The 26,457-nt window shown below is 42.6% G+C and overlaps 1 protein-coding gene across 1 annotated transcript in view; it reads right to left on the bottom strand.

Annotated features, from left to right (window-relative positions):
- LOC102079740 (multiple epidermal growth factor-like domains protein 11) overlaps window positions 1-26,457 on the bottom strand; it is a gene marked incomplete at both ends in the record, with an annotated part of 92,464 nt that overhangs the window by 52,258 nt on the left and 13,749 nt on the right. Inside the window, 1 exon segment of the mRNA XM_025904516.1 lies at window positions 5,551-5,643. Coding sequence (XP_025760301.1) covers window positions 5,551-5,643 — 93 coding nt within the window.

Here is a 26,457-nt window from a genome sequence, read left to right as displayed (position 1 = left end):
TGTTTATTTTAGTGTTAAAGCAAAGCTCTGCACAGAGCAGCATCACACCTTGCTTTGTGGATAACGTGGCTGTGCGACAGGTGAATTTGAACACCGGGGAGTACATTTTTCTCCCGTGTTAGATTAAAACAGCTCAGCGTGAAAATTCTGCCTCCACACATCCTCGTCGTACAATTTGTCATTTTCTCATTACCTGTGGAAGAATGTAATTTGCTGTAGAGATGCTGCACTGTGAGACAGAAGCGTCTCTCCTATGGGGATGTCAAGCTCGTCCTAATGAGCAATGTGTTTGTTTTCTACATGCTTTTACACAATTTGCACAAAGAAAAGAATCCTGTGGTCACTTTTGTCCTACGCTGTTTCAAATCATATTACTTTCCAATACAGAATGGCTCAGCAGTGTTCTTTATGATGTTTTGCAAATAGCTGTAGTTTAGCACCAGCGACATGAATGAATTTAACACCCAGCCACTTCACTTAATCTAATCCAAATCAGTAGAATTGACACAATTTCAGTTCATATGTTACAAACCGATTCACTGGGAAAGTGTTGACCAATGATTCGGTTACGAGAACTCATATATTAGTTGATCATAGGCAGATAAACAAAATCTACTTTGTGACCTTGAATATCACTTCAACCTTCAGTTTGTTAAATAAAATGGCACCAATGAGATTCATTTGCTTCAAATTTAAAAGAGAATCTATTTTCCTTATATTATGTCAGATATATTGTGGTCAAGTGACCAACATTTTAAATAAAGAGCTCAGTGTATGTAGGTAATCCCTGTAAGCAGAATGATCTGAACACTGTTTAACCCATTTTTTTAACCCAAAGGTCCTTAAGACCGTCACAGTGTTATACAGTTTTGTTTGCGAGTACAGCAACCAGAAAACTTGATGTAAATTAAATAAAATAATGTTGCTTTGTGTGTAATATGAACATGCATGTTTAAATGGGTGAGTTATACTGTAACCCCCTTTTTCTCATTTTATACACTCGATGGGCAAATTAGCTTTAAAGTAATTTTGATCAACAGCTGCTTTTACTGAAACACATGCTTAGACTTGCTGTCCCCAGCCAGGTGCCAGTTAGTTACTGGCAGTTCCCTTTCCTGCTTCTAAGTTGAGAGACTTTCCGTCATCAACACATTTCATGCAATGGTCTAGTGTCACCAAGAGGGGGCGCTTTCTTCGCAAAAACTTTGACTTATACAGGGTTTTATAGCATTTCATGTTGAAAATATTTCTCTTGTCAAAATCTATTTATTGCACACGTTTTGCACTGAACTACTAAATATACTAAATATAATATTGTATGCAAACACACATTCTATGTGACTGTGATGTACATGTTTATTGTGTTAGAAAATGCTTCTTATGTTTGTCGAACACAAGTTGTGACTAACAAGTAAGTTAAACTTCAAGTGACTAAAAACACTGAACAATGAAAAAGAAAGCCACAGGACTGTGTTAAGTCTTCCTCTGCAGCTAATCAGATTAGTTTGTGTAGCAATGTGTGAGCCTCAGCCACCTTCCCTTTCTAGACCCCTGTCCAGGTGAAGAACTTTGTTGCTCTGCCAGGCAGCATAAACAGCTCAGACAAAAGTAGGGTTGAAGCAGTGAGAGAAGGAGCAGGACGAGAGAAAGCAAAGAAAGAACAGGGGACTCTGGGAGAAGCCTCAGAAGCGGTTAAAAGAGAAGAAATTAACGACAGATAAGGAAAAATTCTGATGAAAATTATCATGTAATGCAGGGATGGTGATTATAATGACAAAGATTATCATGTGCAAAAAGGATCAGATAAAAAGAAAGAAAATGCTGCAAAGAAGCTATTTAAGATGATAAAGATTCTTTATAGAATCAGGCACATGAGAAGCAAACTGCTGCGTAGGCAGTTTCAGAAGTATATCATTTCAATCAACAGAGATTACTTCTGTGTAGCGAGAATTATTTTCCAGATGTGACACAGTTGCATTAGTTTACTCATAGCCTTTGTTAAGAAAAAATATGCAAAAGATACATAAAGGCTAAAATAGTAAACACCAGAAGACTTGTGCCTCATGACTTGACTTGAATCGACTCAGTTTCTGTTGTTTTCCATTATAATGGAGTACCACCTCAATGTGCCTGAGGTCGTGACAGCAACACGGCTGAAAGTCCTGTGAAGAAACAGGACATCGAGGCAATATACAAACACAGATAAAGCAAAGGTACGAGTCTGCACCTAATCACTGGACCATGGTGTGGGTTTTTGTGGAGCCATTTCCCTCGTTGTCGGGTTTCAAAAATGGCAGTGTTGATTTTTGTCAGGGAGACACTCTGGTGATTCATCGAGTGACGCCACTAACTGGCCAATCAGCACGATGCGGCCTGTTGACGTCACATTTTCAGATCAACTCAGATTCCTTGGAACCCCAGCAGAGAAAGTACTAAAACAGTACCTGGTACCAGGTACTACCACCTAATGGAAAACCCTAAAAACCAAGTCGAGCAGACTCGACCCGAGTCAAATAGGTACTAGTGCAAAAGGGCTTTTATTATGTTTGCAGAGTCAGACGGTGTGGAGTGAGCAGAAGGTAGACCCAAAACCAGACGATGGAGGCAGAGTGAGGTGATGAACAGAAAGCGAGCCTTTTATTTGGCTGAACCAAAGTACAAACAAAAAGCACACAATGACTGGGATGGAGCTAACGAAACCTATACTGGGAAAACTAAATACAAAACATTGTATGAAACTAGAAACCTGAAACTTGGAAACACAGGGGAAGAAACACAGACGAACCAACAACAGAAGGAGGAAGACAGAGGACTAAATACACAGGAGGGTAACGAGGAAATAAGGAACAGGAGCAAACACAGCTGGGACTAATCACACACATGAGACAGTTCCTCCCTGTCAAAACAGAATACACTAACACAGGACGCGGGACTGTCAAAGCAAAACAGGAAATACACAAACATAGAAAGCAGGGTGACCAGATGTAACACAAGGAACACGGGAAAGAAATCACAAAATACAGACGCTAACTTAGGGAGCTACAAATACAAAAGACTAAACCATGAGAACCACAAAATTACAGAACATTAATAATCACCAGACCCAGGACCATGACAATTATTCTACATGTACATCTAGACTTTGCTTATAATCTCATTATGTGTAAAATTTGTTGTAAAAATGTTTTAAAACCATTTCTTTCTATAATGTCTGAAAATGTGAAAAATGTGAAAATGCCTGCAATATTACTGTACAGACAGAAAAGACAGAGGGTTGAAATGTTAGCTTTGCAAGATGTTTAAGAATGAAATTGGAGGCTGGCTGTCCACATCTTGCTCTTTTTCTGTGGTTGCACATTTTTAAAATAAACTTTTGGTTCAACTTTAGGATGTTCAAGCATCTTCTGTGATTTTGGTTCCTTCTATCTTCTCAGAGCAATCCCAGAGAGATTCCATAATACTGAGGGTATGAAGATGATTCTCATGTTTGCAGACCAACAGAAAGACCCTAAGGCAGGGGTCCCCAACTCCAGGCCTCGAGGGCCGGTGTCCTGCAGGTGTTGGATGTGTCCCTGATCCAACACAGCTGATTCAAATGGCTAAATTAGCTCCTCAACATGTCTTGAAGTTCTCCAGAGGCCTGGTAATGAACTAATCATTTGATTCAGGTGTGTAGACCCAGGGTGAGATCTAAAACCTGCAGGATACCGGCCCTCGAGGCCTGGAGCTGGGGACCCCTGCCCTAAGGCAAGCTCAATGATTTACATTCAGGATTCCTTGATGCAATGTGGCTCTCTTATCATATCTCTGGTATAACTTCTAGGTGAAAAAAAGGAGTTTTTCTCTCTCTGCTCTGCTGTACATGATACAGCTGACAGAATGATTTCAGTCACCAACAGGAAACGACCTGTGATTATAAGGGTTTAGGTAACCTCACGTCTCTCGCTCCACAAGGTTGTTGGAAGTTAGGCAAAGTCCATAAAACACTGACGCCAACGACGAGGTTTCTTTGTGAGCTCCATTCTCAGTCTTCTGTCTGCATTTCATTACGGAACAGGCCTCCATTTGTTGTCATGGAAACAGACAATGCCTCTGACACATTACATTTACATGCCTTTTTACTGATGTGCTCTGAGTAGCTTTTTCAAAGCCAAAGCATATTTTAGCTGTTTGTCTCTCGTGTAATGGATAAACTTTGTCAGCCAGACATGGATAAAAACTTTTTCTCTCCTTAATGAGCGCGTAAAGACAAAAAAACCCAGCATAGCTGAACATGCAACCCAGCATCATATATTAGACACACCAGTCAACGATGTCCACTTCACTCTTTACCTCTGTCTAAATCCACAGGACAGCAGCTTGTGAATTTGAGCTTTTTGTCTTATTTCAGTGTTATGTATTTGTATTCATGCTGCATGTGTTTCTATTTTCCTATATATATTGCATTTGCATGAAACAGTGCTGAAAATGCATCCTTCAGCTGAAGGTAAACCAAACAAATTGTATCGATTTGCACAATTTAGTACAGGGATTGAGCTCCTCTGCCCTCTTATGACATAAGGTTAATGCCAGGTGTCCCTTTGAACACATTGCCAATCTGTAACATTACGCTGTGTCACTAATAATTAAATGCTGCTCAAGTTTTAGGCTGGATTAATTCCAGCACAGTCTTGCAGGAAAATAAGTAAGTAGCCACAGACCGAAAGCTAATGTTTTAAAGGTTTCAAAATTGTTAGAAACCAATGATTTTTTTTTTAAATATATGTTTTCCTGGTACAATGGAATATATATATTATAAAAGTTTTTTATACACATTTCCTGTTTTTCTAACACTTTTAAAATTCTGTTACTAATTTCTGATTACACAGGCTTGTACCAAGCTACTGCTCAGAAATTATATCGGTCCGTATACCAGAAAAAAAAAACTCCTTTTCCATGTTTTTAAGCTGTTCAGCAAAGCAACAAAAACAAGTGGCAATGGAAGCTTGTGCTACAGCAACTTCTGCTTTACCATACTGATATAAATATAAATAAAAGTATTAATATTTAAAAAATGACTGGTTGGTCTTCATGAAGTGTTTGATCATTTTGCTATTAACGTTCTGTCTCTCCACTAGTTATTTACACATCAGGAAATTCTGTCAGTCTGTCAGTGAACAAGTGAAGAAGTGAAATAACTGAAAGGTGGAGGGAGGGTGGGACAGCTTGGAGAACTGGGATAAGAACAGGAGGGGGCGTGTTTGGAGGCGTGGTCCCGCTCCTGAAATTCAGATACTTTGTCTCTAAATGTTCTACAGTTGTGTTATGTTATGCAACGCCATGTTATGGTAAGTTATTTTATGTTAAGAAATGCTATGAATTGTTATGTTCAGATATTACAAAACCAAAGAGGTTAGAAAGGTAAACAAAAATAGAAAAGGACGAGGTCAATTTTATTTTTATCGACTGCAGTACTGTTATTCAAAGCTTCATTATGCTACATTACGCTTGTAATGCAATGCTTTATATTAATTTTTCCATTTACTGTCTGTTTGTCTACTGAGTACTCACCACTGGAGCAGTCCAGTCCTCCCCATCCTGGCTCACATTGGCAAGTATCAGGAGAGACACATCGTCCATGGGCACACTCTTCTGTGCACAGTGCTGAGAAGAAAGAAGAACATTGAAACAAATGTCAAACAAGCAACTATAAAACATAAGAAGTTATCAAGTTTTTTCTTTGAGTCATAAAACCTTACATCAAGTCCATTTGTCATTTAAATCATAATCCTGTTCCCTCAGTTTATTTAATTCATGTTAATATCTTTCAATGTTACAGTCTTTAGTGCAAATCTGACACTATCCACTCCAGCTTAGCACATAAAGTCTGTCTTGGAAATTTTCTACTGAAAAGCCTGTTTGGAGAATAATGTCTTAATCTGATAATGCTTCTCTTCTGTCCCTGCAGCAGATGATAATATTTATCTCATAATGTATATTTTTGCGGAAAAACAATGGCCGCAACAACAAAATACACTATAACACCAGATGACTTTTAAATCCTGGATCACAGGACTTCTTTCTCCCCTCTCTTCCAGATGCTTTTCAGAAACTGAGACATCCTACAACAAAGAGTACTAAGACTGAGTTCCAGTCATTGAAGATGTGAAAAAAGCCACAAATGTTACTTATTTTTGTCTCCTGGAAACATTTTCACAGACTTCTGTTTTTCCATTGATTTACAGATATTACAGTTTTACTATACAATTGTTGTTTGTTAGACAGGGCCAGCTACGTCTCTTAATGCATGAAATTCTATTGAGGTAGAAGAAAAACGCAAATTAAAAATAATCATAAATCACAGATTTTTCAATATTTTCATGCATTTTGGTTTGTTAAAAAATTAAATGTGTTTTTCATAGTTTTTAATTATTTATTTTTATTTCAATAGATACTGTAATAGTGCTATATAATATATAGCTCTGTTCTCATTTTTAATTTTAAAATGAAGCTATTCTTGATGTTTTGCTGTAAAAACTGAAGTGATTAATGCTTTTTTTTCATTTAAAAACATAAATATATTTAATATATATTACAATTATTTTTTTCTTTAAGGTTATGCACCACGGTATGAAGGAATGGAAAGGCAGATACTAGAGACTATTGACCAGTAAAATCATATTTACGAAAATATGAAAACAAAATCATTTTGCCAGGTTTTTAAACACAATAGAGAGATTTTATAGAAATGAATTAATTAAATGAATGAATGAAATGGATCAGTGTTAGCTTTCAGAAAGCTTACTCAACATTGTATAATACTTGTAAATGAAGTATTATGCCCATTATACCTAGTTTATATTGTAGGATGCTTCTCTTGTCTGTTGGTGTTCCATTTGAGCTGTTTCTCGGTTGCTATGGTCTATTGTCACAATGTAAGGGTTTTTTTTATAAGAGCTTAGTAAGAATATGCATTGTTATGGCTGATGATTATATCCTAATAAATTAAACTAAGACCTCAAATACACAGACCTAGAAACTGGATGATTATCTATAAGATGGTTTTAGTTTCTAATATTACTTTGCTTCAATCTGTCACATCTAGTGGCTGAAACTGGTGTGCAAAAGAGATAAAGGCAGGTGATGTTACTTGGAAGGTGTTGTTGAAGGAGGAAGACACAGTATTTGCCCTCACATCCTCAGATCTATCATTGAATCATGGATAATATATGTGTTTCTTTAAGGACATTAAATGACCACAACAATGACTTCCTCCTGGCCAGTTACAAAGATTGGTGAAGGTTGCTGGCATTCACTATGAAATTAATTGCTAAAGCCTGAGTCACGCAGCCCTAGAAACCAGTCAGTGACTCCCTGGTAACTACTGGCCACTAAGCAAAAATTTAAAAAAAGACAAAATCCTTGATAGTGTTGCTTATTTGCCCGTGTTGAGCATATCTGCAGCAAATTAATGAAGGTTTTTCTTAATTTACATAATTTGTGTCTATATTTTTTAATATGCAGTGTTCTGTGCTCTGCACTACCATAGATTAACCCCAAACATGACATTACCAGTGCCTGTTTGTCATTTTCCCCTTACAAATTCTCTGCACATCCCAGGTGTACTACTTGCTCTTTGACATCCTAATGTAACAATAAGCCATAATATTTTCTACTTTGCTTAGATATGGAGATATTCTACCAGCCAGTCTAGCGAGCAAAGCGTATTATCTGCATTGTACAGCAAACAGATAAGGTAGTGCTGACATCTCCATTATCACCTTCCAACTACTATAATATTTCATTGTGACACAACACTACAGTTGAAAGCCATCATGTGCAATCTAAAGGTTAAAAAATGATTCTATCACAACATAATAAATGATGCAGAGTTTTACAGGGCTACTGTGCGTCACTCTGGCATTATCTCATACAGCTATTAGCTAGAAGGTCAGAGGTGGTCACTAGCCAATGTTGCGATGAGAAGGAGAAAAAGCAATGTGAAAAGGACGAAAAGACAAACAGTATGAGCAGTCAAGACAGAAAAACTGCACACTGAACAGCTAAAATGAACTCTTAAAACACTATTTTAATGACTATAAAAAGTAATACATAAAACTTTAAACTAACCAGCACACTGAGATGTTTTTAATAGAACTTTTTGATCTTCTAATTATTATGTCATTGCATCATATATCACATAAGTGGAGCATTTTTCAGGAAACCTAAAACTCAAGACCTCAGTATGATGGATGAAAAATTAAAGGAAAAGACCTAAACCCTTGAGTCGGATACAGTCAAACAAGTTCTTGCAGTAATAAGTAATTCCAGCATGAAGTGAGAAAGACTGTTAAAGAGTTCCAATACTGAGTACGATGTTTTATTCATCCGCTAGTTGGTCCCTTTTTGGTTAAAACACCAAAACCTAGTTTGTCATTTTGTGAGCTAAAATACACTTTTCACATTAACTCATCTTTGAAAGCTCTATTTCCCAAGATACCAAGGTGATGACATTATATACTGTATAGTAAAGTTTACAGAAACTAGTGAAGCATCTATTAGAGCATAGCCCATGTAGTTAGAAACATATCCAAAAAGCATGAGTGACTGACTGAAGTCAGTTATCACAGGAAATGAAAAACAAATAACTGAGAAAAAAGAAATATTCAGCTATCTTTGTAAGAAATAACACCTTTGTGAGGGCTAAGATTTGTTGTTGAGGGCTTATATATATAGGACGAGTTGTAGCAAGAAAGCCATCGCTAAGATGTCAGAATAAGACAGATGCTTGCCTGGGCCATGAAACACCACCATTGGACTACTGAAGACTGGAAGAAGGTATTATGGACTGATGATTCAAAATTTGTTCATCACACAGGATCTTTGTACGCCGTCAAGTAGGTGAAAGGATGGTTCCTCAGTGTGTGGCATCAACTGTCAAACATGGAGGAGGAAGTGTGATGGTCTGGGCCTGTTTGCTGGATTCAGGGTCGGTGACTTGTACAGAGTGAGAGGCACCCTGAACCAAAATGACTACCACAGCATTCTGCATCCATGCAATACCCTCTGGTATGCACCTAGTTGGTTAGGGGTTCATCCTACAGCAAGGTAATGACCCAAAACATAAGTCCAAGCTATGCCAGAGCTACCTCAGGAAAAAAACATGGAGTGACCAGCACAGTCTCCAGACTTAAACCCCATCGAGCTGGTTTGGGATGAACTGGACAGAAGAGTGAAAGCAAAGCAGCCTACAAGGTCCACATTTATGGGAACTTCTGCACCAGATATGGGAGAATATTTGATTTCTATTGTACAAAGAATGCCACGGCTGTGTTCAGCTGGTATATCTGCCAAAGGTGGCTACTTTGATAAGTCAAAAGTTTAAAATACATTTTGGTCTATAAGTCAATTCCATGATTTCTTTATTAAATCCAATTGCTTATTTGTACTATGCTTTCACTTCAGAGTGACATTAAACTGCATAATTTTCAACAAAAAAACTAGAAAAATTGGGGTTTTCTAAAACTTTTGAGTGGTAGTTGCATTGAAGGACATGTCCTGGTCAAAAACGACTCCAAGGTTCCTCACAGTGTTACTGGAGGCCAAGGTAATGCCATCCAGAGTTAGTATCTGGTTAGATATCGTATTTCTAAGATCAACATGTGATTTTATATAGATGTACGCAGACTACCCATCTGTCTTTGAGAAAGAGCTTTCTCGACTTATTGTTAATAAAACTTGAGATCATAATAAGAGCTTGTAGAATAAAATCATGGTGTTGTTTCTGTGGACACTCACAAACTCAGAGATGGGCACATTAATAAAGAGCTGCTGATGGTAATGTTTCTGCAGTCAGGTGTGATTTTTACTTGCCAGAGGAACAAAACAATAAAAAATGTTGGAAATAAAAAACTCTCTAATTAACACATTTTTGAAACTTTTATTCAAACTGGGGCGTTTTACTCAGAGTTAGACTGTTTCACATCAATTTATTTTTTTGTTTTTCATGCTGTAACCCTTTGTCGGCATGAGGATTTATCAGTGAAACTCTCTAATTGCACAGGATCCCAAAACCAGTAAGGTTGTGAATGGGGTCGAAGTGGTAATGTGTTGAGGGTGTACCCTGCCCAGTGCATTCTGAAAGATTCAGTAATTGTTCCTTTTTCTGCAAGTAAAGGATGCTGACACCTATTCTTGCATAGTAGTTACCACAAACACACACACAGCAATTCAGTAATTCAAAAACAATCATATCTATAGTAACGGTAATTTAACCCATCACACTAAACACCCATAGTGCATAAGGGAATAACAATGTAAAAAAAGAAGCATGTTTATCTTTAGTGCAACATGTTAAAAGTAAAATGTTGAATTTTATGTAACATCTCAACTCATTTTGTAGGATCAGAGTATGAATATTGCATCATATATCAGGTAGGGATTGTGCTGGAAGAAGATGGGCTGACAGCTTGGAGACTTTAGCTCCTCCATCACAGAGATATGATGTGCTATAGTCCTGGCTCTGTTTGCTTTCTTACAGAAGCAGGCAGCTTGACGTGCATATAAATGTGCACAGGAACAAATGAAAAAAAACAACCTCTCTTGCATGAAGTGTTTCAACATTCTGACCTGTTTTTTAAGGCTACGAAGTGTTAAAATCCACACAGTGAACACAAAGTGAAGTGCTGAGTTTGGGAAGTTGCAAAGAAGTGTGCAAGCAGGGCGCAAAATGTGGACAGAGTGGCTACAGGAGTTAGATCGGATTCTGTAAAGCTGGGTTTTATTGCATTTTAGTCCCAGAGGGGTCATCCTCTCTAAATTTATAGCAGCAGTGTGTTAAATTTTACAGCTTGTTTCGAATATTAGGAAAGAAATCCTTGCATCCACACCTTCTCAACACAGACTGAGTTTTATACGACCCCAGGGGTGGGGAGGTTAGGATGGAGTTGCTGGTTATAATACAGAAAGACGCATGTGGTAAATACCAGTACGTTTATTTTTTTCATAGTTTTTATAAGGACAAATACATCAACACATATTCAGATAAGAATTAACTAAATTAATTAAATTCAAGCCTGTTCAATAAAAAATCACAACTTTATGAATGCACTATAAAAAAACTGGATGATGAATGCTAAAGTGAGACTTTAGCACACTTCCCTACAGACTTTATGTTACTGACATAGTCTTTGCCTGCTGTGTGCCTACAGCCCCCCGATACACACACATATGCAACATCTACACAGAGATGCAGGTGAAGAAAGCACTAAATTTTAGAGAAAGGTCCAATTCATACGCGTGTGAAAGCAGACAATCAAATTCTTTTGGCAATATAGTAAAATAAAGAGTCAGATAACACAGCACAAAAAATATTGCAAATAATTGCATGTTTGTGTTTCTTGTACAGCTTTTGTAAAGTTAAAGTGCTGTGGAAAAAAAAACACTTGAACTCCCTTCCTAATTCCTTTTTTTTCCTGCATTTGTATTTGCCATACTTGCATGTTTCAGATCATATTAGACAATGGCAACTGAAGAAAATGTACTTGTTTAATGATTTCATGTATTAAGGGGAAAAAGCTATCCAAACCTGCAGCTCTTTTTGTAAAAACGTATTTGCTGCTTAAACCTAATAACAGTTTGTGCCACCATTACGGCCACAACTGTAATCGAGCATTTGTGATAACTTGCAATGACTCTATCACATTGCTGTGAAGGAATTTTGGCTCACTCTTCTTTGCAGAATTGTTTTAGTTCAGCCACATTCAGGGGGTTTTGAGCATGAACTGCTTTTTCAAGGTCATGTCAAAGCATTTCCGTGGGTTTTAAGCTCAGACTTTACCTAGGCCACTCCAAAACCTTCCTTTTTTTTTAACCAATCAGAGGTGAGCCTGCTGTTGTGTTTGGGATCATTGCCTTGCAGAATAACTCAAGTGCACTTGGCCTTCAGGGTATGAACTGATGGTTGGATATTCTCCCTCAGGATTTTCTGATTGAGAGCAGAACTCATGGTTCCATCAATCATGCCAAGTTGTCCAGGTCCTGAAGCCCCAGACCATCATGCTACTACCATGTTTGACTCATGGTATGATGTTATTTTAATGATATGTATTAGTTTTACACCAGATGTAATGTGACCAAAGTTTTTGGAAAAGTTCAGCTTGTCAGCCTGTCAGTCCACTGAATATTTCCTAAAATACTTTGGGGATGATCAAAATGTGAGACAAACCTTTGTTCTTTTTGGCCAGCAGTGATTTTATTCTTGGAACTCACCAATGGATTTTTCACCTAGTCTCTTTCTTATTGTTCATGAATCAAGAACACTGACCAACACCTTTTTAAATTTCTTATGACCACAATAATGATGTATTGACAATCTGGTGTTGTCATCTGACAGCTCTAAGAAACACACAGGTTAAGCCTAGAAAATAACAAGTCTGTTGGTTTGTGTGAACTGAATGGCCTGGAATGAAAATAAATTTCTGTCCGGCATTACTGTTTCAGTCTGCATCTAGTGCTAATCCAGGACAGATAGCAGAAAAAGCAGCGCTTCCAGAGAGAACACGGCCCAAGCATTTAAAGCCTCCATTACAATATTTCACTTTTCTTTACATGCCATTGTAATGATACAGGAATGCCTTTCACCTCATCTGTCAATAGTTTATGTCTATACAGTATTTACTGTTTGGGATATATATATTTATATATAATTTATATAATTTTTATAGTCCTGCCTCTGTGCACCTCAACAGTTGATTATAAATCAACAGATAAGTGTGTGATTAAATTGCAGACCTTAGCGCAAGGGGTGTTCCAAAAATGATTCATGAAATTTTTAAGAATTATAGCAAATATATTATATATTATTTACAGAACTCCTTTTAGTAGAGTAACTGATAAGCAAGTTTCACGGTGAGATGAGGCCTACAAATGAAGCAGACACAATATCTGATGTTGTTTCAAATTGTTGAATTTGGAGGTCATCATTAAGCTGAAAACAAGAATAAATCTACCAGAGTCAGCAAAAATGTCAGAAGTGCAAAATCAACACTATAATGCAAAAAAACATGAAAACACTGACCAGCTCAGCAACACCAAAAGTCCTGAAATATCACAGAAGACAACAAAAGTGCATGATAAAAAATGATTTTACTAGTAAAAAATAGCCTCACACATCTAAATCAAACAGTGCCTTGAAGGTCTTGTGTTTCTCATCCACATATTAAAAGGAGTCTTTATATTTACATTTCTGTCAGTTTGTCCCTTCTGAAAATAGAGGACTGTGTATAAAAATCACTGTAATTCTTAGACAGTTCTTGAAAATAATTTGTAAAAATAATAGTAATAGTAACAATAATAAAACAGCAAAACTTGTGTTTTGCTAATATTATTGAGGGCACTGTATATGATCAACCCCTAGCTTCAGTCTTTATGCTATCCATCATATTTTCTGAGGGTGAGAGAGATAAAATGCCCCAAATTTTAATAAGATAGTGAACAAGCGAATGCTCTTGTAATCCTCAAGGAGAGCTGATAAATCTTTAAAGAGGTGCCTAATCCTTTCATCCTGTGGGCTGAAGAAGGAATGGCTACAAGGAGGATTACATCAACCATGGGTACGGTAAGATTAATAGACATCAAATTAGCTAATCGCTACCCAATTCTTGCTATTGTTTTAGCATGAAGAGGTGGTCTTTAGTGCCCTTAAATCTCTTAATCTGCTGCTGCAGGAAGAATGAGAGCAGAGGTATGAACAACATCAGAGTTGCAGTGGGACCAACTGTAAGGGCACACCTGACATCATCCTCCACTGCCTGATCTGTCTGCAAAGCTGTCAGTAGAGCAGATTGCAACATCCCAGTGAAACAGTTTTTGTCCTGAATACAAAAAGCTGTTTTAATCTTTCTCCTCTGGTGTTCTCAACATTATATAATGGTCCCTTTTTAATGTTTTTTTAAACATAGGGTAGATTCACATCTACCTCTTTATATGGGATTTTTAAATATTAGACTTAGTACTCAGAAGGAAATCTTCTGCAAGCCCTAAATTCATGAGAATTGACTTGAAAGGTACTAAAACTTCTGACACTGTCTTAGCTTATGCTAAAATGCAAATCCCTAAGTAGTTTGCTGGTGACATGGTATCTGTTAAGGGGTCAAACTCAATTATTTGTTTTACATTCAAAAAGAAAAACACAGATGACACAATTTAAATGCCCCTGGCTGTTTGCTTCTGTCTTCTTTTTAAATGACTTTAAAACTTTGACTTCTCAACTTGTTTCCAATGCAGAAAATACCAATAATCATTTTTTAATCCACATCTATGAAATTATTAACATACGATTAAGGTCAAGATAGAAGTATGTCTCTGTCCAGATTTCCCAATTCTCCCTGCTGTTCCACCATGGGTTGACCTTGTGGTTGTTAGGCCTAATCAAAAATCACCTCTATCAAATATATATTGTGTGCTTATGGCGACCATATCTGATTCATCAGGTAAAATCAGAACCGCCTGGGAGCGGATCTAAAATTTCCTTCAATTATAGACCAGTGTGACAGATGTCACACCTCCCCTTGCAATCTAAGCCATATGTTTTTCTTCTGTCCAAGTTTGAACAAATTTTGGAGTGATTTCTTTTCCGTACTTTCAGGGGCTTTTGGAATTCAGATCCGACAAGACCCTCTAACTGCCATATTGTCATGATCCTGGGTCGTTGACCCAGCATTTTGTGTTCCTTTTTGGTTTCATCTTGTGTTTGGTGTTTATTCTGATTCTGTATTAATTCTTTGGGTTGGTTGTCGTGTTTATTATCCCTACCTGTGTCTCCCCTCTGTGCTCCATTCAGGTCCCTGCGTGTTTTGTTGTAAAACAGTCTATGTTTCCGGTTTTACTTTGTAGGTCTGCTTCTCATCATGTCCATTAGTGTCAGCTGTGTCCACCCCTACATGTCATCTCCTCATTACCTAGTGTGTATTTATAGTGTGTGTTGGCTTCTGTTCGTCGTCGGATCGTCTGTGTTTCTCGGTGTTACGTCGTCTCTCTGCATTCTCCACTCGCCGTCTCATGCTTAGGTTTGTCTTTTAGTTTTCCCAGTCTAGGATTTTTCAGTCGTTCGTCATTCCTCACTGCCTGTTCTGTCGCTCCACTTCTGTAAATAAAACATCACTCTCATCACCAGTCAACTGCCTGCATTTTGGGTCCTTTTCCTCCTACACCACACGGCTCACCCCGCCAGCCGTGACAGTACGATCCGACCATACTATGGACCCCGTAGGCTCCGCCCGTGAGGAGGATATTCTCCGCGTACAGTGTCTGATGAGCCGAATAACACGTGCCACGGACCCACGGACAATTTCTGTTGGACTAAACGCTATTAAGGCGATCGTTGAAGGAAATCCTTACCTTCGTGAGCTTTCCGGCTATGGAGACTTCATGGGAAAATTAAGCCGAGGCCAGGAGGCGTGTCGGGCTCGGGAGCAGTCAGAGCACATCGATTCCCGGAAGGCCTCACTGCAGTCGCGGCCGATGGAGATCCCCTCCGGACAGTCACTGCAGCAGCAGACGGAGCTCTCCACAACGCAGCAGCAGACATTACCGCGGAAAGCTGTTCCCGTGCCGGTGCCAAGGAATTCTTCAGCCTCCGCGTCCCGCTCTGACCACTACTCACCTGCCTTTTTTCTTGTGGCTATGTGGTCAGAAGATGAGGAGCCAGCTTCCTTTTCCCCATCATCACTAGCCTTCTCTGTCGTCTCCTCCGCCACCTCCTCCCACAAGAAACGGCGTATGCGCTGCCAGCGCTCCTCTCCTCAGCTGGACTCTGAGATTCCCACACAGCCAGCTGTGGTGAGTGGTAAAGACTATCTTTCTGCTTTCTCCGAACCGCAAAGTGTTACACCAGAGACTGAATCACAAGTTTCTATGGACTCAGTATCAGATATCACTGTCTCAGTTAATGCTGAAGCGGCAAAATTAAAGACTGTGGTTTCAGGGACCATTTTTTCCAGTCCCAGGGATTCAAGGGGCTCTCTTCATGCACCCTCTGAATCCAGGGATGCTTTAAAAAGAACCGTTAATACTAACTCTAGGATAGGATATGCTAGCCCTGTTTTTCAAGGGACTGAGACCCCCTCCGGGGCCTCCCCAGAGGCTGAGCCACCTTCCTCAGCTGATTCTGGACCCCTGGAGGTTGAGGAGCCTGGGCAGTCTGTTCAGGAGCAATCGCTTTTCCCACTGTTAGCACAGCCGTTAGCTCAGTTACCAGCTCAGGTTCCACCACCTATTCAGCCATCACCTTCACCTACTCCCCCAGTACAGCAAGCCATGTCAGTTCAACCCATTAAGGTCAGTTCAACAACTTCTTATTCTAAGCAGAGAGACAAACCTAATAACAATGAAAACATTCCTGAAGAGCTGGCCAGTTCTGAGACTGAGACACACTCCAGGGCCTCCCCAGAGGCTGGGTTTCAGCCCTCAGCTGACTCTGGATCCCTGGAGGTTAAGAAGCCACCTGAGGACCGCACCCGGCTGTCGCTGCCTGAGCAGAGTCAAGGCCCTGCGTAGCTGCGGTCTGCTATGTGTTTGCCAGAGGCCACCGTGCCTGCTGGTTCTGTTCTGTCCCTGCCAGAGGCCCGAGTGCCCGCCGGTTCTGTTCTATCCCTGCCAGAGGCCCGTGTGCCCGCCGGTTCTGTTCTGTCCCTGCCAGAGGCCCGAGTGCCCGCCGGTTCTGTTCTGTCCCTGCCAGAGGCCCGAGTGCCCGCCGGTTCTGTTCTGTCCCTGCCAGAGGCCCGTGTGCCCGCTGGTTCTGTTCTGTCACCGCCAGAGGCCCGTGTGCCTGCTGATTAAGCTCTGTGTTTTCCAGAGGCCTACGTGCCTGCTGGTTCAGCCCTGTGTGTGCCAGGGGCCCACTGGTTCTGAGACTGTTTTCGCTGGGGGGCCCGAGGAGCCCGTCCAACCACCCGCCTCGTCTGCTGGGGGCCCGAGGAGCCCGTCCAGCCACCTGCCTCGTCTGCTGGGGGGCCCGAGGAGCCCGTCCAGCCTCCTGCCTCGTCAGCTGGAGGTTCAGGAGAACCTAGCCAGCCTTCTGCCTCATCAGCTGCATCAGCGTCGCCTGCAGCAGCCTCCTCATCTGCTTCAGCACCACCTGCAGCAGCAGCAGTTTCATCCACGCCGCCTGCAGCAGCTTCATCCTCGCCGCCGGCAGCTGCAGCAGCTACATCCACGTCGCCTGCAGCAGCCTCCTCATCAGCTGCATCGGTGATGCCTGCAGCAGCAGCTGTTTCACCCACGCCTGCAGCAGCAACAGTTTCACCCACGCCTGCAGCAGCAACAGTTTCACCCACGCCTGCAGCAGCCTCCTCATCTGCTTCGGCACCGCCTGCAGCAGCCTCCTCATCTGCTTCGGCACCGCCTGCAGCTGCAGCTTCAACATCGTCGCCTGCAGCTTCAACATCCTCATCGTCGCCTGGTCCAGCCTCAGCTTCAACATCCTCATCGTCGCCTGGTCCAGCCTCAGCTTCAACATCCTCATAGTCGCCTGGTCCAGCCTCAGCTTCAACATCCTCATCGTCGCCTGGTCCAGCCTCAGCTTCACCCAGGCCGTCGCCTGGTCCAGCTTCAGCAGCATCGGCGTCGCCTGGTCCAGCCTCTGCTTCAGCTTCGTCAGCTTCGTCTGGTCCAGCTTCAGCTTCGCCGTCGCCTGGTCCAGCGGCAGCCCCTTCCGCCTCGCCTGGTCCAGCCTCTGCTCTAGCTTCGTCAGCCTCGTCTGGTCCAGCTTCAGCTTCGCCGTCGCCTGGTCCAGCGGCAGCCCCTTCCGCCTCGCCTGGTCCAGCCTCTGCTTCAGCTTCAGCCTCGCCTGGTCCAGCCTCCGCTTCAGCTTCTGCCTCGTCTGGTCCAGCCTCCGCCTCACTTGGTGCCGCGGGGGCCATGCAGCCTTCAGGTCCCCAACTGCCACCTCAACATCGTCGGTCATCTGCCAGGCCGCTTGTTGGGCGTCGTTGCCACTGTGGACGACCTCCTGAACGCCGCCGTTGCCGTCCTCACGGTCGGCCCCAGACTTGCTCTGTCGCCGCCACTGCCTTCCGCGTGGCCGGCCTCCGGATGTCTTTCAACTGCATCGCCGCCACTGCCTTCCGCGTGGCCGGCCTCCGGACTGCCTTCGTTTGCCTCGCCGCCGTTGCCGCCAGCACGGTCGGCCCCCAGAACTGCTTTCACGCCGCTGTTGCCGTCCGCACGGTTGGCCCCCAGAACTGTTTCCACGCCTCTGCCTACTGCGTGGCCGGCCTCCGGATCTGCCCCACTGCCGCTGCCTTTCACACGGTCGGCCCCCGGAACTGAACTGTTTTGGCCTCCTGCGCTGTCGGCCTCCGGGTCGGCCGCCTGAACTGTTGTTTGGATTTGTTTTTCTTGACCTTCGGGGTTTTTTGGTTTGTTTTTGGACTCTGTCCCTGCGTCCTGGTCCCCCGCCGCCCGCCCTGGTTGCGTTCTTTTCTGTTTTTTGGGGGCGTTTTTTTTTGTTTCTGTTGGGCTGTCTGGGGCCAGCCCTTGAGGGGGGGTACTGTCGTGATCCTGGGTCGTTGACCCAGCGTTTTGTGTTCCTTTTTGGTTTCATCTTGTGTTTGGTGTTTATTCTGATTCTGTATTAATTCTTTGGGTTGGTTGTCGTGTTTATTATCCCTACCTGTGTCTCCCCTCTGTGCTCCGTTCAGGTCCCTGCGTGTTTTGTTGTAAAACAGTCTGTGTGTTTCCGGTTTTACTTTGTAGGTCTGCTTCTCATCATGTCCATTAGTGTCAACTGTGTCCACCCCTGCATGTCATCTCCTCATTACCTAGTGTGTATTTATAGTGTGTGTTGGCTTCTGTTCGTCGTCGGATCGTCTGTGTTTCTCGGTGTTACGTCGTCTCTCTGCATTCTCCACTCTCCGTCTCATGCTTAGGTTTGTCTTTTAGTTTTCCCAGTCTAGGTTTTTTCCGTCGTTCGTCATTCCTCACTGCCTGTTCTGTCGCTCCACTTCTGTAAATAAAACATCACTCTCATTACCAGTCAACTGCCTGCATTTTGGGTCTTTTTCCTCCTACACCACACGGCTCACCCCGCCAGCCGTGACACATATTTGGAGTTCCAAAGACTCCTCTTAATATTATCTCCCCAGCAAACTGAGATCTTGGCTTTTTGTTCCCTTCTTGCTAGACGCTGTATTTTACTTCTTTGGAAATCTCCCACGCCTCCATCTGCATCACTATGGCTTAATACTGTCCGGACATTTTTGAGGGTGGAGAAGATCTCACTCACAGTGAAAGGCAGCTCTCCAAAATTTATCCACAAGTGGACACCATTTGTGGAATATCTGAAATCCTTTCCTTAGTATTTAGAACATTGCAATTTACTCAACCTGCGACTAGATTGAAAAGAATTTGAAATTTACTCTTTTTTAATGTAGACATAGGATTTAAGCACCCCCCCCCCCCCCCCCCCTTCTAGTTTTTTTATTTATTTATTGTTTCATTTAAATTTTTGTTTTGGGTCTTTTTTTAAGTTTAATTTATTATTTTACTTTTTTTTTTAATTTTCTGTTCTTGTGTTAGTATGATGTTTTTTGTATTTTAATTTGTCTTTTGTTTAACAAGTTAAAATGTTTGAGAAAGAAATGTTTGAGAAAATATGTCATGTAAGATGTATACAATGTATATAAGTTTGTATAATCTCTTGATAAACAAAAAAAAAGAAAAGAAAGAAGTATGTCTCTGTAGTTTCTCAGTCATCCAGCTAATGGTAGTTTAAAGAGGTTGGAAAAAAAGCCACTGAACTTCTTTAGGTTTTGTGAAGACATTTCACTTCACTCATCCAAGAGGTTCCTTCAGTTTTAAAACCAAATGGTTGAGTTTCCTAGGTATTTAACCCCTAGTGGCGGCCTCCTCCCAGTGAGACATGCCTGGAACACCTCACCCAGGAGCCATCCTCGTCAGATGCATGAACCACCTCATCTGGGTCCTTTCAATGATGAGGGGCAGCGGTTCTAGTCTGAGCCGCTCCCGGATGGGTATACTTCTCACCAAATCTCTAAGGGAGAGGCCAGCCACCCTTCGGAGGAAACTCATTTCTACCGCCTGTATCCGCAATCTCGTTCTTTCTGTCACTCTCTACCATAGGTGAGGGTAGAGATGTAGATTGACCGGTAAATTGAGAGCTTCGCTTTTACAATCAACTCTCTCTTCACCACGACGGACTGGTGCAGAGTCAAAATCACTGCAGCTGCAGCACCAATCTGTCGGTCAATCTCCTGCTCCCTTCTCCCGTCACTCGTGAACAAGACCACCAAGATACTTGAATTCCTCCACTTGGGGCAGGAACTCGTCCCTTAATCGGTGTGAGCACTCCACCCTTTTCCGGTTGAAGACCATGGCCTCAGATTTCGAGGTGCTGATTCTCATTCCCACCACTTCACGTTTAGCTGCAAATCGTTCCAGTGTGAGCTGGAGGCCATTACCCAATGAAGCCAACAGATACCACATCATCCACGAAAGGCAGAGATGAAATTCCAAGACCATCCAAAAGAAAGCCTCTCGCCACTTGGCTACGCCTAGAAATTCTGTCCATAAAAATTACAAACAGAATCGGTGACAAACGGCAGCCCTGGCGGAGTCCATCACCACCAGAAACAAGTCAGACTCATTGCCAGCTATGCGGACCAAGCTTTTGCAACAGATGTATAAGGACTGAATGGCCTGTAGCAATGAGACAGACACCCCATACTCCCAGAACACCTCCCACAGGACACTCAGAGGGACACTGTTGAATGCCTTCTCCAGGTCCACAAAACACATGTAGACTGGCTGGGTAAACTCCCATGCACCCTCAAGTATCCTGGAGAGGGTAATGAGCTGGTCCAGTGTTCCACGACCAGGATGAAAACCACATTGTTCCTCCTGTATCCAAGGTTTGACTAACGGACACCCCTGGGATAAAATGAGTCGCCAGATGGTTTTTTCAATGGCCTCTCCCAACTCCTACACCCAATGTCAGACACTACAAACCAGTTCTGAGACAGGTGAGAACTTGGCCTGCACGAGCTCTCTCTGCTCCTCAAGACTGTTTTGAGCATGTGCATCGATGATGTCACTGACTCCAAGACTATCATAACACGCTCCAACCAGAAACTGTGGATGACTGCAGAAGTACATGAGCTGCTAAGGATTCGAGACTCCGCATTCAGAGCCAGCGACAAGGCGGCCCTGGGAACAGCAAGGGCCAAACTGTCTCATGCCATCAAAGCACCAAAGTGCTCGCATGGCAGAAGAATCCACAGCCACTTCCAGGACAGCGGTAACATGCGGAGCATGTGGCAGGGCATGCAGGCTATCATCATCAGGCAGGCTATCATCAACTACAGGAAGGGTGCTCAGGGAATGTTCAGACCAGCTGACAGATATCCTCACTGACATCTTCAACCTCTCCCTGAGCACTGCTGTTCTCCCGACATGCCTCAAGGCCACCACCATCGTTCCATCATGCCAAAGAAGTCCCCAGTGTCCTGCTTCAATGACTACTGTCCCATTGCACTCACACTCATCATGATGAAGTGCTTCAAGAGGCTCGTTATGAGGCACATTAAGACCCTGCTGCCACCCACACTGGACCCACTGCAGTTCGCCTATCACCCCAACCGGTCAACAGACGCCAACGCTATCGCCACCACCCTACATCTCGCCCTCACCCACCTGGACAATAAAGACATATATGTACGAATGCTGTTCATAGACTTCATTTTAGCATTCAGCAGAATTACAAAATTCATTCCTCGGCACCTGATTGGAAAACTGAGCCTGCTGGGTCTGAACACCTCCCACTGCCGATGGATCCCGGACTTTCTGATGGAGAGGCACTCAGACAGTCCAGATCAGCAACAGCATCTCCAACACAAACACACTGAGCAATGGAGCCCCTCAGGTCTGTGTGCTCAGTCCACTGCTGTTCACTCTGCTGACTCACAACTGTGCAGCAATCCACAGTTCGAACCACATCATCAAGTTTGCCATGCAAATGATGATGTGATGCGATGGATCCTCTGTGGAGGTCGCCAAGAGCACTAAATTCCTTAGCTCCATAACCAAGAAGGCCCAGCAGCATCTCCACTTCCTGTGGAACCTGAGGAAAGCCCATCTCCCATCATCTATTACCACCTTTTACAGAGGGACAATCAAGAGGAGCTGCATCACTGTCTGAATCAGAATCAGAATCAGAATACTTTATTGATCACTAGGGGAAATTATTTTTGGTTACAGTGCTCCAGTATAAACAAACAGTAACAAAGACAGACAATACACTAAGTAAGAATAGCACAATATATACATGCATATATATACATAAAAGTCACTTATTAATAAATAGCTGAAAAAGGAAAAACATGTGCAAAAAGGGTGTAGCTATTGCAGTATACAGTGTGTTAGGTGGAGGAGTTGTACAGGGAGATGGCCACAGGCAGGAATGATTTCCTGTGTCGTTCAGTGGTGCTTTTCGGTAATCTCAGTCTCTCACTGAACGTGCTCCTGTGACTGACCAGCATGTCATGGAGTGGGTGGGAGGTGTTATCCAACATTGTCTTTATTTTGGACAACATCCGCCTCTCCGACACCACTTTAAGGGAGTCCAGCTCCATCCCCACAACATTGCTGGCCTTACGGATCAGTTTATCGAGTCTGTTGGCATCTGCGACCCTCAGCCTGCTTCCCCAGCATGCAACAGCATAGAGGATCGCACTGGCCACAACAGACTCATAGAAAATCCTGAGCATTGTCCGGCAGATGTTGAAGGACCTCAGTTGCCTCAAAAAATAGAGACGACTCTGGCCCTTCCTGTAAAGTGCTGTGGTGTTTTTAGCCCAGCCCAGTTTATTGTCAGTGTGTACTCCAAGGTATTTATAGTCATCCACAATGTCAACATTGACCCCCTGGATTGAAACAGGGGTCAAGTGTTTCCTGGTCTTCCTGAAGTGTCATAGTCCGTGGTCCTGGGTCTGTGGAATGCGTGCTGCTCGGGTAGCCACACCCTCGGACTGGGCCATCACCGACACACCTGCTCTCCATCGCGGTGATTACCTGCAGAGCTACTTTACCCGGCGCTGACGGATGCTCCACGCCAGTCCGTAATCACCTCACAGTGGTAACTAGACTTCCGCGAAAGCGTTACATCAACATCTAGTTGGAGCTGTATTTAACCCGCCCGCCGGCGTTCAGCGTCTGCCACCTGCCTGTCCTCCTGCTCAACTGGCTCACTCAGTGCATCATCTGGCCCATTCACCATCTCCACGGACTCCCTGCTCACGGGCTACCACACCTCCCTTCCGAGCTCCCACGGTCTCGCTCTATCGTAAGCCCACTACTCTAACGCAGTCTTAATATGTTTTCCGCTCCCCGGCTTCCTAGTAATCCTCTCCCCTTTCTGTTGCAGCCTCCCGCGGTCCCGATTCCGGCTTCCTTGTGTCATTGTTTCCCCGGGTTATTAGTTCCTCGTTTTGCTCTTTAGTTTCCCCGGGTCGCCTTTCGTTAGTATAATAAAGTGTCTTTTCTGCTACCGCTGGGTCTGCGCCTGGATCCCTTTTGTGCACGCGCGCTGTGGCGCCTGACAGAAGTCCACAATCAATTCCTTGGTCTTTGCCACATTGAGCTGCAGATGATTCTGCTCACACCACGTGACAAAGGAGTCGACCACAGCCCGGTACTCTGACTCATCATCCCTGCTGATGCATCCAACCACTGCAGAGTCATCAGAAAACTTCTGAAGATGGAGGTCTCTGTGCAGTGGCTGAAGTCTGTGGTGTAGAACAGTTTCTTTCCCCAAGCCGTCAGACTCCTGAACACTCAGTGACTGGACTGACACACACACACACACACACACACACACACCTTTATACACACACACACACGCACACCAAGTTACCTCTGCACAATACTCAGGATTTTGCACATTTCCATCGCACTGTTTTGTGTCCTGTTCAGTCTAGTGTTGTACTGTCTTGTCTTGTTTATTTTTTGCACATTGCACTTTACGTAGTCCTGTGTTTATCTGCTATATATCATATGTAGCACCAGGGTCTCAGAGGAACGCTGTCTCATTTCCCTCTGTACTGTACTATTGTACATGGTTGAAATGACAATAAAAGCCACTTGACTTGAGTTTCTTCTTTAAACTGCAGTCCGATGCAGTTTTTATAGGTGTCAGACCCGAGCTTGAGGTGTGTGTGCATGTATAAGTGTATGTATGTGTGTATAAATAAACACTTATTAGTGTATTTGGAATTTGATTAAAGCTTCTCTGTGCAGTAAAAATTGTCCAGCATCTGGAAGACAGGACAGTAAGTTCTAACAAGAATGAAGAAAAGGCTAAGCCACAGAGAAATGACCCCAAGGAAGGATACAATGGCCTCAGGCAGAGATTTAAAAAGAGATTTGATTTTTTTTTTTAAAGCACTGCAAGAAAAGAAACATCCATAGTGTAAGTTTACCTAAAAAGGTATTGTAGGAAAACTTACACTATCTCCTGCACAGAATTACATGTTTATCTGAGAGATAAATAGACACAAAAACAGAGCCAACAAAAGAGAGAGGAAACAGGGAAAGCCCCCAACTCAAATCAAACCCTCCCCTTTTTTTTCTACTTCTTCTTCTTTCAATTAGCTCAAGCTGTGTATATCACGCAACAAAAGACCTGTCCCAGGATGTTAACGTTAGCAGACCAGGCAGCCATGTTTTTGTAGTTAAGACCTAAGAATTAGCTTCCGGCATTCCAACTACTCAGCCAATGGGAGAAAAAAGCTGTGTGTGTGTTTAGAGTGGGAAGGTGGGGGATGTAGTGTCACACAATGGAGTCAAAGGGTATTTATCTAGGCCATGCAGGAGAGACTAATAAAGTTGTTTACAAGTAGATGTTGAATAAAAGACACACAATATACTCGTCTTTGTGCCCCCCTCCCCTTCAGGGAATCTCTTTCACGGCTTTTCATCAACAAGAAAAGATAACACTGTGCCATAGAGTTTACCATCTGGGGTGGATAATTGGGTTCTTTTACCGAATAAATGCGGGTGTCTAGAAAAATACAAAGTATGGTCACTGAAATTTTCTTTTGTTAATGTTCACATTGTTTTGGACAGGTTTGAATATTTTGAATGTTCTGAGTTACAAATTCATGTAATTGTACATTTTCAGGATCTCACTTCTATATACAGTTCAATGGTTACTAAGAAGGTGTAAATGCTGCTTGTATTTTTTTAAGCACACAGGCAGGCAGTGCTTCCTTAGGAAGGTCTTCATGTATCTTATGTTTTGAAAACCACACAGAGGTTCAGCTCACTCCGGTCATGTTACTGTGTAACAAGATTAATAATAAAATTAAGGCAAACTACAGGAAGTGCATTTCCACTGCAAGAAATACTCTGCCTACTCCTCTGCTGCTTCTTCATTATATGAGCAAGTATCAATTAACATCAATCAATTGTGAAAACCTCATTTTTAATTGTGGTACAGAAATTAAAAACCCCCCAAAAAAGCCAGTAAAACTGCTTGTGCTGCTAATGAAAAATTTATTAGTTTATTAAACTCTGAATGATTTGTCTAACTTCAATAGCTTTTCATGCAATTAAGTGCATTTTCATTGTTAACAGTCTTCATATTACCACAGTTTTATTTACTAAAGAACAAATTATACTGCAAATACTGTGTGTAATTAATATGTACCAATTTTAATGTTATAGTAATCATTTTTGCAATATATGTTCTGTACTATACAACAGCCTTGAGCCACAATTCAAGATTTGAAAGAACCTGTTCCCTCAACACCAGCTCCACAGAAGAAGAACCTGTTTTAAAATGGTAAATGGCCTGCATTTGTATAGCGCTTTTTCAGTCCCTAAGGACCCCAAAGCGCTTTACACTACATTCAGTCATTCACCCATTCACACACACATTCACACACTGGCAATGGCAAGCTACATTGTAGCCACAGCTGCCCTGGGGCGCACTGACAGAGGTGAGGCTGCCGGACACTGGCGCCACCGGGCCCTCTGACCACCACCAGTAGGCAAACATGGGGTTAGTATCTTGCCCAAGGATATTTGACATGCAGCAAGGAGGCAATCTGGGATCGAACCACCGACCTTCTGATTAGGGGCTGACCTGCTCTGCCACCTGAGCTACAGCCACCCCACCTAATTATTTTTATCAAACTTATTGGTAATGTCACAAGAAAAACAATGGTGTGCTTGGTTTCAACGTAACTTTATTCTTTCATGAGTTATTTACAAGTTTGTCTTTGTCCACAGCCATTGACATGTTGAAAAGGTTAACACGTGAGGAGCGGATCGAAATTGTGTTGATATCTGGTGAACGCAGTAATCGGGTCATTGCAGCAGATTTCAATGCAAGACACCCTACGAGACCACCCATCTCCCATGCTACAGTTAGCAAACTGCTTGCTAAGTTTCGTGAAACTG

This window comes from Oreochromis niloticus, unplaced genomic scaffold (genome assembly GCF_001858045.2).
Source record: "Oreochromis niloticus isolate F11D_XX unplaced genomic scaffold, O_niloticus_UMD_NMBU tig00002178_pilon, whole genome shotgun sequence".
Taxonomy (NCBI): domain Eukaryota; kingdom Metazoa; phylum Chordata; class Actinopteri; order Cichliformes; family Cichlidae; genus Oreochromis; species Oreochromis niloticus.
Note: the sequence above shows the minus strand (reverse complement) of the source record. Positions and strands in the feature narration are given on the sequence as shown.